The sequence below is a fragment of the Camelina sativa genome, chromosome 9 (assembly GCF_000633955.1).
Source record: "Camelina sativa cultivar DH55 chromosome 9, Cs, whole genome shotgun sequence".
NCBI lineage: Eukaryota > Viridiplantae > Streptophyta > Magnoliopsida > Brassicales > Brassicaceae > Camelina > Camelina sativa.
This window is the reverse complement of record NC_025693.1, coordinates 18,052,816-18,073,391: the sequence shown is the minus strand read 5'-3', so window position 1 is coordinate 18,073,391 and position 20,576 is coordinate 18,052,816. Positions and strand designations below refer to the sequence as shown.

The 20,576-nt window shown below is 37.6% G+C and overlaps 3 protein-coding genes across 3 annotated transcripts in view; 2 read left to right on the top strand and 1 right to left on the bottom strand.

Annotated features, from left to right (window-relative positions):
- LOC104711287 (glycine--tRNA ligase, chloroplastic/mitochondrial 2-like) overlaps positions 1-3,306 on the bottom strand; it is a 14,547-nt gene extending 11,241 nt beyond the window's left edge. Inside the window, exons 1-13 of the mRNA XM_019229257.1 lie at positions 2,997-3,306; positions 2,662-2,926; positions 2,397-2,452; positions 2,233-2,310; positions 2,001-2,075; positions 1,838-1,908; positions 1,627-1,743; positions 1,430-1,531; positions 1,147-1,273; positions 897-980; positions 613-699; positions 263-364; positions 4-67 (exon numbers count right to left, since the gene is read on the bottom strand). Coding sequence (XP_019084802.1) covers positions 4-67; positions 263-364; positions 613-699; positions 897-980; positions 1,147-1,273; positions 1,430-1,531; positions 1,627-1,743; positions 1,838-1,908; positions 2,001-2,075; positions 2,233-2,310; positions 2,397-2,452; positions 2,662-2,926; positions 2,997-3,230 — 1,462 coding nt within the window. The 5' untranslated portion in view covers positions 3,231-3,306. The remainder of the gene's footprint in view (positions 1-3; positions 68-262; positions 365-612; positions 700-896; positions 981-1,146; positions 1,274-1,429; positions 1,532-1,626; positions 1,744-1,837; positions 1,909-2,000; positions 2,076-2,232; positions 2,311-2,396; positions 2,453-2,661; positions 2,927-2,996) is intronic.
- Positions 14,147-16,206, top strand: LOC104711286 (two-component response regulator ARR5). Its single transcript, XM_010427977.2, has 5 exons — positions 14,147-14,470; positions 14,556-14,632; positions 14,725-14,802; positions 14,896-14,966; positions 15,730-16,206. Exons 1-5 carry the CDS (start codon positions 14,317-14,319, stop codon positions 15,902-15,904), a joined length of 555 nt encoding a protein of 184 aa, XP_010426279.1. The 5' UTR covers positions 14,147-14,316; the 3' UTR covers positions 15,905-16,206.
- Positions 17,346-19,673, top strand: LOC104711285 (protein EDS1B-like). The gene is given in 3 exon segments (XM_019229259.1): positions 17,346-17,770; positions 17,849-18,604; positions 18,703-19,673. Coding segments are annotated over 3 exon segments (1,890 nt in total). The 5' UTR covers positions 17,346-17,452; the 3' UTR covers positions 19,519-19,673.

Genomic DNA, 20,576 nt, shown 5'->3' with positions numbered 1-20,576 from the left:
TACCAGAAACTTTTCTGTACAATTTTTCCAAAGGAACGCCATGTCTACGGCTAAAACCATCTGCAGCCTGGCAGGAAGGAACAACGAGAAAATTTATATCTACATATCTATAGGCAGTCAATGCACGCACAATACCTATGGGAATTACATAAATGAACCAGATACTATTTCGATAAATTCCACCAATGCCTACCAAAATACTTTTAATACGTTGTTAATTTTAATATCCTTGACCAAAAGGACCAAAGGAAGACAAAATAACCTTCGTAGGATTTCCTTGATCATCAAAAGCTTTGGAAGCAGGGGGTCCTCGAACTTCAACCTCCTCTTCCAGCTGCCTCGAGGACATAGCATCAACTAAAACCTGAAAAAGGGGCCTTCACTTAAAACTACTTAAAAGAAGAAGAAAAAGAAGAAGTATTCCAAAAAGCTTCAACGGTACTTCAAAAACCCAAGACCTTCAAATACGTCAAAATTAATTTTTACATCCTCACATAAAAAGCCAGCTTTAAATAAGCCTCATAAGCGAAATTTTTAAAAATGTACAAAAATGCCAAAGAACAAAAAGGAAGATTCATGCTTTTATAGAGTTGACATCAGTTATGTAATTACCACTAGCCTGCGAGGTGTGCCAAATGCTTTCACAGCACCATGCCGCAATCTTTGATTCTCTAGTAATTCTAGCACTAAGACCCTGAGCTGCAATATTAACAAGGAGTCAAGGACTATTACTTGATGTGCAATATATCAAAAGAACATAGCAGAAAAGGAAAAACAAGAAACACATGAAAAAAAATCTAGCGAGTATTGTAGCATGAGCGAACGGCCTTCAAGTGTCCATGAGTGAGTGATAGAGAGAGAAATATCAAGTTTCTCCAAATGAAATGTAATTTTACTTGTTCACTAGCGTTGATAACATCTTGAGGTGGCATCTCTTCAGTCCCTATCTCAATAATAAACGATCTTGGATCCTCAGGAACCTGTGACAATTGAAAACCACATAAGCAACAAATTAGGAAACTATCTTATTTGACACTTTCAGAAATGTTTTCATCTATCAAAAAAGCCATCTTCACAACTCATCAAAAGGAAATAATCAGCAACAAAGCTCCAATTGTAAAATCTCTAATTAGAAAACAACCCAACCTTTTCAGCCACTTTTTCCAAAGCCTCTCGGTGACAAACGGGAAGAACTGATTCGGAGGCAACACCAAGAGGATGTCCAAGAGACTCGCGTGTCTTTAACCACAACTGGGCACATTGGCGAGCCAAGCTATTCTTTCAAAGAGAATGCACAGAAGCAAAAAATGCACATCATAAATATTTACAAGTAACAACTTGTCTAAAAGCATTTCCTCTCCGGTTAATTAAGCTTGTTGGGTTGCTCAATAATACACTTTAGGAAGAATAAAACTGGAACAGATCATACCTGCGCATTCGACCGAAATAACGAGCACGTTCAGTTACGCCAATGAAACCTCTGGCGTCTAAAATGTTAAAAGCGTGAGACGTCTTCAGAAGCTGGTCATACCTAGCATGCCCCCAAGCAGCAATTTGTTAAATTTAAGAGGCAGTTGTTAAATATGGAGAAAAAAATGGATGATCATAAGCATGTGATAAACATACGCAGGGATTGGAAGTCCTAAGGCAAGCAAGGAACGTGCTTCTTCATCAAAATAATCAAAATGCTTTTGAAGGCGATCCACGCTAGCATGCTCTAAATAATATGAGCTCATTTCCTTCCTGAAAAATTCACCCGTATCTAAAAACATGACTAACACAGAATAATTTTGATAATGTATGATGAAATAACCATAACAGAATATCAGTCTTTTACTCGTTTTCCAAGAAAAGCTCCCCATAGGTGATACCATCAGCATATAAGATCTTTTTAAAATGATCAACTTCCTGTCAGTTGAAACAAAAAGGTAACTTAAGCCAGACAAAAAGGACCTATAACGAACATGTGTACATCAACAATAAGGGAGTACAATACTAACCTGAAGCAACATGATGATGCGCTCAAGCCCATAAGTTATTTCAACAGATACTGGAGACAACGGAAGACTTCCAGCCTAGAGAGAAGCAAACTTCACAATTATATTATTTTCTAGCAACTTAAGCAGAAAATATACTACAGAATCAGAGATAAAATTTACCCTAAGAAAACCAAAAATTCAAACTGTAATCTAGAGTTCATTTGTAGAAATGTTTAGATAAAATGAATATTACCTGCTGGAAGTAAGTAAATTGTGTGATTTCCATACCATCCATCCAAATCTCCCAACCCAAACCCCACGCACCAAGCACCTGAAACCAGACACCGCCAAGCTGAGAATATAGTGAGAAACTAAAAGATATGGAAACCCCCATAAAAACACGGTTTCACACATTACCGGACTCTCCCAGTTATCTTCTACAAACCGAATATCGTGTGCAGTCACATCAATACCTATAAAGAACGCATACGGCAAACAGTAAGGGATGAAAGAGTTTTCCTCAGAAGCAGCTTTATGTACCATAAAGATCAACTTGACATAATCAAATCTTTCAGCAAAAATATACCAACGGAAACCATCACAAGGAGAACGATTCAATCAATCTATTGCACTTGAGTCTCAAACATATAAGTGGAAACATAAGAGGAGGCCTATTGAGTACCTAAAGCAGAGAGACTGTTGATAAAGAGCTGTTGAGAGTTTCCAGGGTCAGGTTTCAAAATGACCTGAAACTGAGTATGTCTTTGAAGCCTATTGGGGTTCTCACCATAGCGAGAATCATCAGGACGTATGCTTGGCTCAACATATGCAACATTCCAAGGTTCAGGACCAAGAACCCTCAAAAAGGTACAAGGATTCATGGTGCCAGCTCCTACCTCAGTGTTACTAGGTTGCATAACGGCGCATCCAACGGAAGCCCAATATTCCTAAAAGTTCTCAGTTAGATCAAATTCAACTCGCCGAAATTTGGAAGGAGGGAAAGGGGGAGAATGGAACCTGGAGGCGTTGAATCGCCTGTTGGAATGTAGGAACAGACGCGGCGCGGGTGGTGGGATCATCGTCGGGCTTACGATAGGACTGGTGGTGAATAGAGGCGGAGGTGCGGTGAAATCGGCGGCGGGAGAGAAAAGGGGTATGGGAGAGAGAGCGAGGGAGGAGGAAGAAGCGAGGAGAAGCGTGAGGACGAAGGAAAGAGACGATAAGAGGAAGAGAAAGAGTGAGGATGGCCATGAGTGACCAGAGAGACCCTTGTGGAAGAGAAGTCAATGATTTTGGAAGACGAAAGAGAGAAAGAGAGAGGTTTGTGTTATCCTTGTTTTTTTTTTTCTTCCTTCTGAAATTCGCGGTTCGACCTAAACTACATTTTTTAACCACGGTCAATTCTTTTTTTTTTTCTTTTTTTTTTTTTTACAACAGCCGTAATTACACATATTGACTCAAACAAGCCAATGTAAAAGTAGATTGTTTACAAAGGTAACTAAGTACGGAACTGAGCGAACACGTCGCGCTAAATTATACGCTTTACCATTCTGAAAGCGAAGAACGTAGACTAAGGTAAAAAAAATTTATAAATATTGGATTGAGATAGTATAAAAATTAACAAAATTTGATAAAAATAATAAGTGTTTTTTTTCTAGCGGTCATAAAATAAAAATGTTTAAGAATAACATTTGAATATATGTTATTCAAATACTCATAGTATTTATTTAAAGTAAGACTCGAATAATTCAGATATCGAATACATAGGAACAATGAAATAATTCATACTAGGTAATTAGTCCATGTAATGCGTGGTTGTATGCATAATAGTTTTGATTATATTTCTTAAATTTTCTTAAACTAAAATATTGTTTTACTAATGTATAATCTCAAAAAAATTATACTAATGTATGAATCTCAAAAAAGAATTTATAGCAATTTCTCAAAATAACACTCTTGTCAACATTTTTTTGGTATGCTTATTTATTATACAAAATTTAAAATATATAAACTTTTCTATAAATCAAATTTAACCAATACTACAAAAAATTATTACAAATTGATTAGCTATATTTTTCATCCTTTTGTAGTTTACACACCCATGGAAAAAAGCAGTGTTCTTGTCACCCTCCCGCAGCCATAACTGTCTGCTCTTCTGACGCCAGTATAATTCTTCATCGCGAAAAGCCATAGACAACTCTCTTTTGATTTGTTGTAATCTTTGAAAGCATGGTTGTCTCTTCGTAGACTCCCGCTCCAGCTCCTCCTTAAGGCGTTGAATCAGGGTTTGCGAGTTGGTAATGGTTGTACGCTTCCATTTGGAGAAAGCCTTCCGACAATTTATCAGTCTATCTGTGACTGGTAATCCCAAACCGGGCGTCCCCCAGTTCTGACGCATGAGATCCTCTGTCTCCTGTCTCTTCGCCCAGCGTTTATCATAACAAAACCGGCCTCTAAACAAACCGTTATCACCCACAAGTCTTGTTATCATAGGTCGATGATCAGACCCCATGAAATCCAGATACTCTGTTCTAGCTCGTGGGAACATTGTAAACCAGGCGCTGTTCCCAAAACTCCTATCAAGCCTGCTCTGTACCCACACATCTTCCCTTCTCCCAGCCCACGAAAGTTTGTTTCCGGAACTAGGCAGTTCTTTGATACGACAGCTTCGTGCCATATTACGGAATGGGTAGAAGGACCATTCAGGTCTTACCGGACCTCCCAGCTTCTCCGAATTGTTCATGAGCTCGTTAAAATCACCAGTAAGAAACCACGCATCATCTCTTTGGATACCAATACGTATAAGTCTTTCCCAGACCTCCTCTCGTTTCTGTCTGACAGGGTCCCCGTATACAAATGTGACATAAAATATCATCGAGCCTTTTGAAATGCGGGTATCTATCAAGCGAGAATCTGACTGAAGCACCTCCACCTCATACATATCCTTCCAGTACAGAGCTAACCCTCCACTCAAACCAACTGGATCCACAACATGTACCTTATCATAGCCTAACCAATCCATAACTCCCACAACGTGTTCTCTAGAGTTTTTAGTCTCTAGGAGGAACAAAAAATCTGGGAAATGTTCACGACGCATTTCCTTTAGACGTCGAACCGCCGAGGTGCTCCCCATCCCTTGGCAGTTCCAACTCGTTATACTCATTGAGTATTGGGTGGTTTCTGGGAAACCACCAAACCAGATTGTTCATTGTTGCAAACAGGCATCCTCAACTGCGCAGCACCCTGGGGAAAAGGATGAAAGGTACCAGTACCATCTTCTGCAGCCGCCAAAACTCTGGGTCCCATCGCTACTGTCTCACGTCTGGAGAACTTCGAGGATACTTCCGTCTCCTCATGTGACTTCCGCTTAGATAAAGAACCTCCCGAAGAAGACTCACACCCCTCTCTAGCAACCCCACCAGCACCGTTGTGACCTTTATTCATACTTTTCGCCTTCTTCCTCTTCCAGGATGAGGAAGAATGTTGCGGAACTGCTTTCTTATGATCCTTACCCCCCCCAATGGACTCTGTGAGACCCATTTGAAACCCACCCGTAGCCACAGAGTGAAGGGGGTCCTTCAGGGGAAGCGACACACTAGGCTCAGTATTGTAATTCCGCATGTTTTGCATACTCTCAGTACCCTGACTCAACTTCTCTTGACCACTTTCCGCCATTTGTACTGTAGCGCGGGCATCAACCTTTGCCATAGAATCCTCGACAACCTCCCCTGTCGCCTTTTGAAAGCCAAAGACCAAACCTCTGTCTTTGGCAATATCAGGTGTCAGCATAGGAGGGGCTTCCAATCGTAGCATAGAGCTCTGAGCCCTGGTGTCATGAGAGATTGATTCAAGTGTGGACTTTAGCATTTGTTTTCTTTGACCCAACAATGTAGGATCCCCTGACATCAGATACTTTTTCATTTCATGTAGAACCTCAGGAACCACCACATTAGACCTATGTTGGAAACCTGGGGGGGTAGTTTCTTGTAACATGGGGAAGATAGCACCAGCTAAATCTTTGGGGTACCTGTTATCTCGCGTCGAGCTTCCGATTGCTTGGTCACCACCGAATCTCTGCATAGATCCTCCTGTTCTCATCTCCTCCTGCCGTAAGAAAGGACACCTTTGTTTATCGTGTGTAAGTCTCAAACAATGGAAACACCTCTTGCGAACCCGTTCGTACTCTACGTCAACAAGGGCTGTGGCTCCTCTGGGTAAGCTAAGCGTCTTTGCTTTAACAAGTGGGTTGGAGACATCAAACTTCACCTTAACACGCACAAAAGAATTATACTGCGACTTTTCTGGATCAAAAGCGATGATTTCAACAGACCCAATCCTCTCAGCGATGGTTTGAATCGTTTTAAGCGTGAGAAAGTTCGCCGGTATATTACTCAGTCGAATCCATACCGAGAAAGTAGACAGGAAGTTTGGAGGCGGCGACTCTGTCCATCTCTCCAAGAGCATGCCCCAATCGTCAAAGGTCCAGAAACCAGTCTTCAGAACCCTTTCCATATCACTCTCTAACTGGAAGATAAATTGAAAGCGGTCCTTAGACAGAGCGATACCTCTCACCCGCTCATAGACTCCCCAGATGCGTGGCATTTTCATTATCATCTTTGCCATACTCTGACACTCCGGATTAAGTAGTCGGCCCAGGATGCTGATCCGGCTCTCCACCATCGTAGTACAATCACTCTCTTCTGTTATAACCACTGGGCTATCATCCGAAATAGCCATTGTTTCCAGCGCCATATTCAATTGATCAGCCATTAGGAGTAGAAAGATGTCAAACTGTAAAGGAAATTGAGAATTGCCCCACAGAATTATAAAAACCCACGGCGGCGCACCCACCCCTTTAAAGAATTCCGGTAGAGATTTGCCAATATTCGCTGAATATTCATCAATTCTTCCACGAAAAGAAAGAAAATCCTGTTTTCCATAAGATCCCGAAAAACACTCGCTTGATTGATAATGAAACCCGGCAAGAAAAGGCAATCTCCGGCTGTATATCCCACCTTGACGGGGAAGAGTGAACCCTCTAAAGCAACTAGAAGGACCTAAGCGAAACGACATCTCTTCCACCTGGTATCCCTCATCGATAAGCATGGCAATGAAGTGTTTGAGGAGGGCTCCAAGGGCAATGTGGCAGTTGAATACTTCACGGAGATGTTCTCTTCATCGGACCCATCAGGGTTTGAGGAGCTATTGGAAGGCATGGAGACCCGAGTATCAGAAGAAATGAACAGAATGCTTACGGCCCCGATATCTGCTGCTGAGATTAAACAGGCTGCATTTCAGGTGAAAGGGGATAGTGCCCCGGGTGCTGACGGGTGGACGGGGGTTTTCTTTAAAAGACATTGGGACATCATTGGGGGAGATATCGTCAACGAAGTTCAAGGGTTCTTTAACTCTGGTGTATTATCTCCGGACTGGAACCATACGCAGATTTGCCTGATCCCAAAAACACCAAATGCCAACACGATGGGTAACATGAGACCCATCAGCCTTTGTTCGGTGCTGTACAAGATAGTATCAAATGTCCTCTGCTCTCGCCTGAAGGTATGTTTGCCAGGATTAGTATCGGAAACTCAAGGTGCCTTCGTTTCTGGACGCCTAATCTCAGACAATATCCTCATTGCACATGAGGTAATACACGCGTTGAGAACAAATGCTAAGTTTAATGCAGACTTCGTGGCCATCAAAACAGACATGTCAAAGGCGTATGATCGAGTCGAGTGGGATTTCTTGGAATGTTTGTTCACACGGATGGGTTTTGATACTAAATGGATACAGTGGGTTATGTCCTGTGTGCGGTCTGTCTCGTACTCAGTTCTCATCAACGGGAGTGCACATGGATACATCTCTCCGAACCGTGGCTTAAGACAAGGCGACCCATTATCCCCGTTCCTGTTCATATTATGTGCGGAGGCCTTGGTACATATCCTTAAGCAGAAGCAAGTTCAAGGTCAGCTCACGGGATTTAGCTTTAACAACTCATGCCCGGTAATACAACATCTCCTGTTCGCCGACGACAGTTTGTTTATGTCACGAGCTACGCAATCAGAGTGTGAGATATTGCTTCATTGCTTGGAGACATATGGTAGAGCCTCGGGACAGAGAATCAATTTCTCCAAATCTGCTATTACTTTTGGTTCTAAAGCGAGTGATCAGGTCAAGGCCATGGTTAAAAACACGATGGGGATAAGTACAGAGGGTGGTACTGGTACTTACCTGGGATTACCAGAGTGCTTCAGCGGATCTAAACAAGCCTTGCTGAACTTTATTGGGGAGAAGTTGAAGAAGAGACTTCATGGATGGTATGCTAAGTCGCTCTCACTGGGTGGTAAAGAGATCTTACTCAAATCGGTGGCCATGGCATTGCCGGTATATGCAATGTCGTGCTTCAGACTAAGTAAGAACCTTTGTAGGAAACTTACTAGTGCCATGACAGAATTTTGGTGGAGTAACTGTGAAGGGAAGCGAAAGATTGCATGGGTAGCTTGGAAAAAGTTGTGTAAGCCTAAAGCGGAGGGAGGTCTGGGTTTTAAGGATATTAGTGATTTTAACCAAGCTTTGCTTGCGAAACAAGCATGGAGGATGCTCAATAACCCCGAGTCTCTTGTGGCAAGGTTTTTCAAGAGTAGATATTTTAAAACCACATCGATTTTGACCTGTGGAGTAGGCTCTAGACCATCTTATGCATGGCGAAGCGTTATACATGGCCGAGAATTGCTGAAGAACGGTTTGCTCAAGACTATAGGCAATGGACAAGACACATTGGTATGGCAGGACAAGTGGATAGAAGAACAGCACCCCCGAGCTCCTTACCGACGTCAAATAATTTTTGATGTGGGATTAAGAGTAGCTCAGCTAAAGGATCCGACGACTGGGCAATGGAATGTTGACATGGTGAAGGAGCTATTCCCACCGAATGATGCAGAGAAGATATTGGCGATGCGATTCACAAACTCTCAACCAGACCGGTACATATGGCCTTATAATAAGTATGGTTCTTACTCTGTCAAAAGTGGATATTGGTTAGCCAACTCCCTGGTGGACCGTTATGAAGTTTTACCGGAGGCGGTTAAACGATCCAATGCTTTGAAGAAGGAAGTTTGGAAGCTGCGAACGGTTCCAAAGATAAAAACGTTCCTCTGGCGTATGTTATCTGGGGCTTTGGCAGTGGCTGGGAGATTGGCGTCGAGGGGATTGCAGGTTGACTTACGATGTATGATATGTGGTGCTGCGGAGGAATCGATTGGACATATGCTTTTCAGTTGTCAAATTGCACGTCAAGCTTTTGCGTTAGCTCACATTCCTCTGCCTCGTGAAGGTTTCTCTGACACGGATGTGGAGAAAAACTGGGAACATCTAGCTGGAATTATTGATGATGGTGAGTTTCCGGAAGAGGTGAGAATGATAATACCGTGGCTCCTCTGGGAACTTTGGAAATATAGAAATGCGGTGGTTTTTGAGGGTAAAAAAGGTGATATTCAGGAGATGGTGATAAAGGCATCGAATGATGCGAGCCAATGGGTAGAGGCCCAACAACAGCTGGACAGAGGAGCGGAGGTGGTAGTGACGAACAGAACCCAGTTCAGAGCGGTACACTGGAGTAAACCTGCAACAGGAATGGTGAAATGTAATGTGGGTGTGTCCTGGCGCAACAGATCAGCTAAGGTTGGAGGTAGTTGGATCCTTAGAGATGAGTTTGGTCGGGTACTATACCATGCACGAGATGCCTTTGGATGCGCGGTCTCGCTGCAGATAGCTGGTCTGCAGGTGGTCAAATGGACGATAGAAGCGTTACACATACTGCATATTGATAAGGTGGTTATTGAGATGGACTGTGGGATGATGGCCCAAGCGATTAATTCTCCGCATGAATGGCCTCGACAATGGTTCCTCCTTAGTGAGATACACGATATTTTGGATAGTTTCAGTTCGTGGGAATGCAGGCATGTGGCAGCCGCAGCGAACAAAGCAGCGCGAGCAATTGCAGGAAGCGTAACAAGAGATGGTCGTTTTCAATCCTATTTGGCTCTAGGCGGACCGTCGTGGATTCAGGACATCCTGAGGAGAGATGGTTGTTAAACGGGCTGCACTTTTTATTTTGTTTTAATACTTGGAGGGTTGTTATAACCTCATTATCAAGTATGTTGCTGGGTTTTTTACTCATCTCTTTTATCTCTTGTACTTTTATTTTCTCATTATGCTAATATTATCCAGATGACAAAAAAAAAAAAAATTGATTAGCTATATTAATATAAATAATAATATAGAAATTTAAACATTTTCCTAATATGAGAGAATCTATGTTTATGATCATGTTTTATAGAGGTTAAACATTGATTTAAAGATTTTTTTCTTAATGACATTGTAAACATAAGACTGTAGTATAGTAAAATTGAATCAAATAAAATTATCAAAAAATTTAGTAACTACGTATAAAATTATTGTATATAGAATATTCCTCATTTCAAAGTTTAAAGCAATTAAAATAATTAAAAAAGATTTAAATTTTATCAAAAACATTTTTTCTTGAAAGATAAATATATTAGTTGGAGGAATGAATGTAAAATTATTGGGTAGGAGTTACATTTGAGTTAAATGGAGTTAAATGCCTTTAAAAGTGGGTTAATTATAAATAAATATTTTAATTTATTTTTGACTTAAAAGAAAAGGAATACCAAGTGGCTCAATCAAAATTTAAACTTACACTTTTTGATTGTTTTGTTGATATAAACTCAACACTCACACATAATATTCCAAATTGAAAATATTACTTTTGAAGTGACAAACTAAATTAGTTTTTTTTTTAAAAATTATATGAACTTCAATCTAAAGATATTTTAAAACCCCAAGAATAATTTCAATCATTTTGTTTTTTGTTTTGTTTTTCACTCATCAATTTAATTTATAGTGCTAGATTTCATACTAATGGTTTCATCTTTAGAGGATTTAGTTAAATGGTATTTTAATAATTATATTATTTTCTATATTTCACTTCCAGTTAAACGTGATTTCTTTTTGGAATCATTTTTTCATTTTGCTTAAATCAATAAAATCAATTTTTTTTATAATTAAGTTCTTTTTGTTTTCAAAAACCTAAAATCTTAAATAATATAAATATTGTATTGATCTTTACATATTTATCTATTGGATCACAAAACAAAATAGACTTTACAAAATAAAATAGACTTTATAAATTGATAATTATATTGATCATTCTATGTGAGAAAACCAGAGTACATAATAGAGAATTAGAGATGGATCTTTTCAACTTCATGACCTTATTGTGTGATGAATATTATAAGAGTATGAAAAATAATGACTTATAAGATGCTAATCTAAAATAGATAATGAAGATAAACCTTTTAAAAAAAAACAGATTCTCAAATAAACTTGATTTTTTGTTAAAACCAACATATGTGAATTTCAGTTTAGCTATGGAAATTTTAAGATAAATATGAATAGATTAGAAAGGCAAGAAATATAAAAGAATATTTTATTTTTATATAAATAAAATAAAAATTGAAAACAATGTTAATTATATATAATACTTTCTAAATTAAAATATATAATCGAACTCTTACAACACATATTAGATATAACAACATTTGATATTGGTGAGAGAGGAGGAGAGAATGATTACTTATACGATGATAATCCAAATTAGATAATGGAGATGAATCTTTAAATATAAAACAATGTAATATATATATATATATATCATGTAGTCTCTAAAATTAAAATTTAGCATTAAAAATTTACAATGATATTTCATTTGGTTTTTTGTAACTCATACAACAAAAATAAGAAATGAAAAAAAAAAATGATTTGAGATATTGTGGAAGAGAATGAGAGAAGTGGAAAAGAATGAGAGAATGTGAAAATGAAAAAGTAAAAAATGTCAATAAGAGAGAATGAGCAATGCTTATTTATATGATAAGAATTGATGAAAGTTACATTTAGAATTATTGGAGTTACAAATATTATTTATTGTGTTTGAATAAAATTGAGTGGTGGAATATGATTAATGCATAATTTATTTTATTTTCAGTTATAATTTTATTTTAACTCATGAATTAAATGTAGTGTGTTAATTTGGTCTTAAATATTATTTAAAAGTAATTAAATAATTAGAAAGCAAAAAAAAAAGTATTAAATGAAAATCAACCAATAAGGAGGGACCAAAACCTTACTTTTATATATATAATTTAAAAATTACTATATCAAAAGATTGGTCGATATCAAATTCAGACTCGAAATATAATTATCTTAGATAATTTTGGAAATATTGGGATATTAGCTTCTTGATTCTCATTCTCAACATTAATTACCAGATGATCTTGGAATAATGCTATATTAGCTTTTTGATTCTCATTCTATAACATTCTCTTCTACACTTGTGTTTTTTTTTTTTTTATGAAGTCTTCCACACTCCGCCGCAGTCTCTCTCCTCTTCATGCTGAGGTTGAAGCTCTTATATGGGCGATGCGTTGTATGACTAGGGCTGACAATCATTCTGTAGTTTTTCTTACCGACTGCTCTGACTTAGTGAAGATGGTGTCTTCCCCTTCCGAGTGGCCAGCTTTTACGCCTTATTTGGAGGATATACAGGCGGATAGAGAGGAGTTTGTCTCGTTTTCTTTAGTCTACGTCCCTCGTTCTCAGAATGGTAAAGCGGACAATTTAGCGCGACGAGTTCGTACAGTTCCGCACTTAGTTACCTATGTTAACAATGTTCCTTCGCATTGGCTTGTTTGAGTCGATCTGTATGCTGTTGTCAAAAAAAAAAAAAAGAAGTCTTCCACACTTGTGTTTAGGAACTGTATTGTTCGTATTTTATTAATCTAGTGCAACAACATGCACGCACCAGATCCATTCCAAAGAGAGTCAACACAAATTTAATAAGTGTTTCTAAACCAATAAAAAGCTTATTTGTCTTCAGCCCTAAGCTATTTAATTCGAGGGGTAACAACAGAGAACATTAGATAGCTCTTCATCTCGGAAATGGTTTGAACTTTGGTGCTAAACAAAGTCACCTGTATGGATCGGCAACTTTCTTCGATCAAACAATAGTAGTTTTCGCAATCCTCACTATTACGGACACTAAGCTTTGGACGCGTAGCCAACAACTCGTATTAAAATACTTGCAAGATAAATTATATAAGTCTTGAAATCCCCATGCCACGAACAAATGTATAAAAAACTGGATCGGTACGACTATCTCAGTCAAACTAAAGCTGCCTTAACTAGGTGTCTCAATGCATTGCTAAAAATTTGAGTAGAAGAACGTTCGAACGCATGGAAAAAGCAAATTAAAAATTCAAGTAATATGAAAACAAATAGATTTTTTTGGGGGATAAAGTAACAGTGAATTTAAAATGATATTGTCATGAAAACTTACTATTAAGCTCATCAGTTCCATGCTTTCAAGGATCACGTTGAGAGGCAATGGTATATTTTTTACGAGAATAATATATCTGATAATGGACAAAAAAAACAGCAAGCTAAGTAGAGAAATAATGATTTATTTTTCTTTCTAAAAATACAAATACGTACGGATTTTTGTTTTTGATCTGATAGCACAATTACAGCAGATTGTATCAACATTAAAAAATTCGCCCAAAAGCATATCTATGATATTATACTACCAGAAATTAAAAGCTAGCTAGAAAATGAAACTCGACTCTGGCCTTCACATGTCAGCTAACTTTTCCAACAATGTTCATTAATTTAACATCTCCAAAAGATTTTTTAGATTGAAATACAAATCTTCTCTGTGGGTACATTTCTTGAAAAAATCAAGAAAATAAGAAAGTATCGAAAATATTCACCCCAAAAAAAAGAAAATAAAATCAAAAGTTGCCACATGATCTGAAACAATAATCGAGAGAGATCGTCATGATACGATTTTTCCCACCCAAAAATGATTTTATTTCCCTTCCCAAATATTATCATATCATATGATTTCACCACTCACCATTACTTGACTATTCTCAACAAAAACAATTAATAAATTTAAAAAACTTTATGACTTTGATTTTATTTTATTTTGCCAAATTTGAATAATATGACTTTCTTGGAAAACAGAAATAAACTAATAATTTGCCACGCGCTATCAGACAGACAAAATCCCACAGATATGCAAAGATCTCTTAGAATCCTTTCCATATCATATCCTTTCTTTTTTATTTTCCCTCTCTTTCTTCCTTATATATCCCATTTTTTATCTCATTCTCTCAAATCCTTCACCGTCTCTCTATGCAATATCATCATATCTCCTCTACCTTTTCCTCAAATCCTCAAAAGTTTATTGCCTCTCGTTGATATGGCTGAGGTTTTGCGTCCAGAGATGTTGGATATCTCCAACGACACTTCTTCATTAGCATCTTCACAGGAGCTTCTTCATGTTCTTGCCGTTGATGATAGCATGGTTGATCGTAAATTCATCGAGCGTTTGCTTAGAGTCTCTTCTTGTAAAGGTATAATAAGGTGTTTTTTGGATTGTTTTGTGGCTCTGTTTTTTTTAGACTTCAAGAAACTAACGTTTTGTTTTTGTCTCATCAGTTACTGTGGTTGATAGTGCGACAAGAGCTTTACAGTATCTTGGTTTAGATGGAGAGAATGGTTCAGTTGGATTTGAGGTAATAGATCTGATCATATTAGTGTGTCTTTTTTTTTGGTTTTGAGAATGGAATTCAAAATTTGGTATTGAAGATTTTGTTTACTTTCTTAGGATCTGAAGATTAATTTGATAATGACGGATTACTCTATGCCCGGGATGACTGGATATGAACTACTCAAGAAGATCAAAGTAAGCTTTCTTACAAAATAAAATCTGATACTATAGCAAATATATAAAATGAAGTTTGATCTAATCTTGTTTATGAATTTTGAACTTGTATAGGAATCATCAATTTTCAGAGAAATACCAGTGGTGATTATGTCGTCAGAGAACATCTTGCCTCGAATCGATAGGTATATTTTCATATATTATCTTAACTATTATGATCATCATGTAAGAGTAAAATTTACCAAATATAGTAAAATTGATAGATTTTGTGCATTTATTACTTCAGGAGATTCGGGTGATTAGATTTATAGAGGGTATCGTTTAGGAAACTTTTAAGTAATCGCACTTTATCTAGGATTTGTGAAAAAGGATACCGTTAGGAGATATGGTTTTTGACTAAATTAAATTGTTGTATAATCATCAGATTTGTTATGATAGAAAAAGTTAGTATTATATGATTACTTTAACCATCATGGGGTAACTATGGTGGTGGTTGTATATTGATTAGATCAAGCTGAGATTTTGGTGTTTATTTTTAGTGGGTCCTTTTTTTGTTGTAAATTTTCTAATGGATCTTAGGAATAATTACAATATAAAATTGTTTCTTGTGGCCATAATTTTTTAGAAAAGAATAATCCCTTCATAAGTTAAGCAAAATCTTCCATAGAGATTTGATTCTATAGGCGGTGACATGTTAGGTCCCCCATAATGATATGTTTAATCGTTTTGCATAATCTTAGGTAGAGTCATTATAAAATCTCATCCTCGTGATAGACACCTCACATGCTTTTGCTTAGTATTACTAATAAAGGAACCAACCCTCTTTTACCAAAATTAAGTCTAATAATTATCAAATATGAGCTGGCCATCTTCTACATCCAAAAGCTATGAACAAACAACTTTATGGAATTGGATCACTAATATTTGATTTTTAAAATATATTTTCAGATGTCTTGAAGAAGGGGCTGAAGATTTCTTATTGAAGCCTGTGAAATTGGCTGATGTGAAGAGATTAAGAGATTCTTTAATGAAAGCTGAGGAAAGAGCTTTTAAGAATATGATGCACAAGAGAGAGCTAGAAGCTAATGATATCTACTCGCAGCTTAAACGAGCAAAGATCTGAGTTTATCATGATTATCATCTTATAAGCTCAAGGATTCACACACACACTTAAGCTTGTCCCGTGATTCTTTCGGCTTACAATTTTTGAGACATCACAGCTTCTTTAGCTGATAGAATGAGGAGGACTGATGAAGAAGGGTGACAAACATGGGGTTTTCACAAAATAGAAATGTAAATTGTAGATGGGGGGATTCATTAGAGAGGAAGAGATACATTTTTTTTTTCTTTACATATGAGATATGTAAAATGGTGTTGTTATTTTTGGAAGTTTATTAGGAACGACTCTTCCTTTTTTCGACTTCACTTGCGTGGAAATAGCGTTGTTTTTACATATGAACACTCCCCCAATTCTCTTTTTTAAAATGTCAAAAGAACTTAAGTAAATGATATTAAGAATGGATTAGTACACGAAGATAAGATAATCTTTTGTCTAATTAAAATATAAAGCTGTCAACGTGAATCGAGAGTCCCGCAAGATAAGTTAAAGTTATTATAAACGTTGGACCACTTTGGATGGCTTTTCTTAGAAATTTCAATTTTCCACAAGTTGAGTTTAAATAAAAGACCAAGAAAATCCAAAGTCTCCTAGACTTTCATTCTATCCGAAAGCATAGATGGTTCTGCAAATTCGGTTTAAGCAAACCAAACTAAAATTTTACTACAAATGTTCGCTAAAAATATTGATTATAATACTAAAATTCATAATTTTTCCTAATAACTTATATTCAGTTATATAGTATTTTTAATATAAAAAATTAAAAGTATATACGTCAGATTTGTTTTGCAATATAGAACCAAACCGAACCGACTAAAATTTGATTACAATCCGGTTCATGTAACTCATATAGATCAAACAAGTAAAAAAAAAGTCGAATGGGACGCGTCTTTTGCTGAAACGGAGAAGGCGAGAAGGTGTAGTTTAATTCGGTTAAATCTTCAGCTGTGAGAAATCGAACCGGTTTACTTCCGGATAAGATTAATTTAGAACTGAAACAAACAAGTCCTCCAGCTACAAAAACTAAAACTCCAAGAGAACAGATTCCTCAACCAAAAAAGCAATAAAACAACAAATCGTTTTCCGACAAAAGTGAATATCACTGAGTTACTGCGAAATCTCAACTGAGAGTGACGTCTGAAACCAAAAGATGGATCCTATATTAAAGAAACGAAGACTCCAAAGTCAAGCTCACAAAAATTTCCAAGCAAGAAACCAAACAGAGTAAAACTTTCCGACAATATGTGAATTGCTCTTTATGAAAGTTTCTGCGAAACTCTCCAGTCATGTCGGATGTACAAATCCATAAAACCCGACACGTGGACGGCTAAGATTCTTTGCTTTTCGTCATGGGTCTCCAATAGTGATAAGAGTTAACTTTAACAAATACTAGTACAGTAAACATTTGTTTTGATATATTCTGATGGGTATTTTGGGTAATTACTCCCGTCTACATCTCTGTAATAAATTTAACAGAGGAGGACTAAAAGAAGCAAGACGACTCAACAGAGAAAGAGAGAAAAAAAGTCCACAAAGATAAGAGATTAGATCAAAATGGCCTTTGAAGCTCTGACGGGAATCAATGGTGATGTAATCACCAAATCATGGATGGTGTCGAAAGGAGCTTACCAAACCGAGCCGTATATCAAAGAAGAAGCAGGGGGAATCGTGTTTTTCGCCTTCCGACCATCTTTCACGGCGAAAGATTTGTTCGCTACGGGTAATAAATCTCCCTTTGGAGAAATCAAGATGAAGCGTGTTGAGTTTCCTTGTATGAGAAGCATCGGCAACAACGTTGACGCTACTGTTAACGAAGCTTTCCTCAAGAATCTTGAAGTCATCATTGGTCCAAGAACCTCATTTCATGCTTCTGTAAGTAAAAAAAAAAAGGAAACCTTCTTAAAATGTGTTTTAATCGATAAGACTGTGTCTGAAACTTGCTTTCTTTAGGTGCAAAGAGCGGTTGATAGAGGACAAGAGATTGTGTTCACAGGACATTCTTCAGGAGGAGCAACTGCAATATTAGCAACAGTTTGGTATTTGGAGAAATACTTGATACGCAATCCGAGTGTTGTCCGTGAGCCTCGTTGTGTGACATTTGGAGCTCCTTTGGTTGGTGACTATATCTTCAAGCACGCACTTGGGAGAGAGAACTGGAGCCGGTTCTTCGTGAACTTTGTCACAAGATTCGATATTGTCCCTCGGATTATGCTTGCTCGGAAGGCATCGATAGAGAAAACACTGCCTCGTGTTCTTGGCCAATTGGATCCTACAAGAGTTTCTTCAACCAAAGAGGACGGCGAGGAAATAACAGAGTTTTACAAAACGGTGATGCGAGACACATCAACTGTTGCTTACCAAGCTGTCAATCCGTTGATTGGAAACGGTCAAGCGTTTTTAGAAACTCTTTCTAGTTTTCTTGAGCTAAGTCCTTATAGACCAGTAGGCACTTTTGTCTTCTCTACAGAGAAAAGATTGGTTGTAGTGAACAACTCAGACGCTATTCTTCAAATGTTGTTTTACACTTCTCAGTGTAGCGACGAACAAGAATGGTCTTCGATTCCATTTCGAAGCATTAAAGATCACCATGGCTATGAGGGACTGGTACAATCAATTGGGATTAAGTTGCTTAATCATTTGGATCTACATAACCTGCTTCTGGATGGAGAAAACTCTATAGGCTCTGCACTCAATGACCTAGGAGTGGTAAAATCTTACTCTCTTTTCAATTTGTGCAGCTTCATAACTCTGTCCTGGCATGTTTTTGCAATCATTAATACCATTCATGTTTCCTTTTTTGGCAGAGCACAAGAGCCAAACAATGTATTCATGCTGCATTAGAGGCTGAGAAGCAACGGGAAGAAAATCAGAAGAAGATAGATGCCAAAAAAGATAAAATAGTAGATAGACTAAATTGGATAATGGAAGAATACAAGCCAAAGTGTCAAGCTCATAAAAACGGGTATTACGATTCCTTCAAAGTTTCAAATGAAGAGAATGACTTTAAAGCAAACGTCAAGAGAGCAGAGTTAGCCGGTATTTTTGACGAAGGGCTTGGTTTGGTGAAGAAAGATCATCTTCCAGATGGATTCGAGGGGAGGGAAGACTGGATCAGATTAGCTACTCAATACCGCAGATTAACTGAACCTCTTGATATTTCAAACTACCATAGACATCTCAAGAACGAAGACACAGGGCCGTACATGGTAAGAGGAAGACCAAGCCGTTACATATACGCTCAGAGAGGGTACGAACATTATAAATCGAAGGCAACAGGCAAGTTAGCAAAAGATGTGCTTTGGAGCAAGGTAAATGATCTTAACTTAGGGTTACAACCCGAAGAAATACAAGAGATGCTAAAGATATCAGGATCAGAGTGCGGATCATGCTTTTGGGCTGAGGTCGAAGAACTCAAGGGAAAGCCATATGAGGAAGTTAAGGCAAGAGTTAAGACATGAGAAGGGTTGCTTGACGGATGGATCACAGAAGGAGAAGTAGATGATAAGGATATATTTCTGGAGGGTTCGACATTTAGAAAGTGGTGGAATACACTTCCCGAGAGTCACAAATTCCAATCACCGCTGCAAAGGCATATGATGGATGAAACTAGAGCTACCTGAACCTTGAGTGGTCGATTATTTAAGCTATTGGAGCACTGGCTAGTCTGGCTTCTTAATTTGTGCAATAAGAAATGTAATAGCTCTCTGTTATATTGTTTATCAATCTGGTTTCCTCTTAACGATGATCTTAGGATAAGAAACATGTTTTATGATCATTGTAAAGTACTGTAATAGCTCTCTATTCTAATGTCAAATTTGGTTTCCACTTTACAATGATCGTACTAAAGCCTAAAGCCATCTCAAATAGCATGAAGCAGCAACAAAAGAAAACGTTGACAGAAGGGAGATACACAGTGTAAGAGGACCAGAATGCCATCAGAATGGAGCCTGATCAGGTTACTCAAATTAGTTAAAACGTTGCTAACCTCTAAACAATTTGCAGTGCAAACGCTCCAAGTTCTAGCTACTACATAACCAAAGAAGCAAACGATTAAAACACAAGAAGTAATTTGAAACTTGTCCTATGCGGCTATGCCCCCCTGTATTGCTAGCTCGATATGAAAGTTTGGCTCAAAATATGTTTCCTAAACACAAGTAAATCACTGAGTAATCACATCACCAAGAGATTCCTGTAAGATTTGAGTTCCACCAGAATCCTGCATCGATATAATCAACTCAAGGATCCATAACATGTAGCCAAGGAGGAAGTGGATTAATCAAAACAAAATCAGACCATAGAAATAATCTTCATCTCTTTCGCCGTTTAATAGAGCCGGATGTCAATTTTATATAACCAACAAAGAATCAAGTAGAAAGATATAACATTTAAGGTCCACCTTAAAATAACAGAAGGTATAAAATGATACCTTTAGAATATTACAGATAAGCAAGGGTTCTCGGAGGCAATGAGAAAGAGACTTATTGCAACTTTATGTATTTGAAATTCGTGTACCACCTTATGTACTCACACACAACTCTACATAACCACCACCACCACATGTTTCAGACGAAGAAGAGTCATTGACATAGAAGAACATAGAACATAGTTCTCAGTTGCCAAAAGACAAATCCTATACCCATATCTAAAGAGTTTTAAAGACAGGTGAAAAACGTAGTAA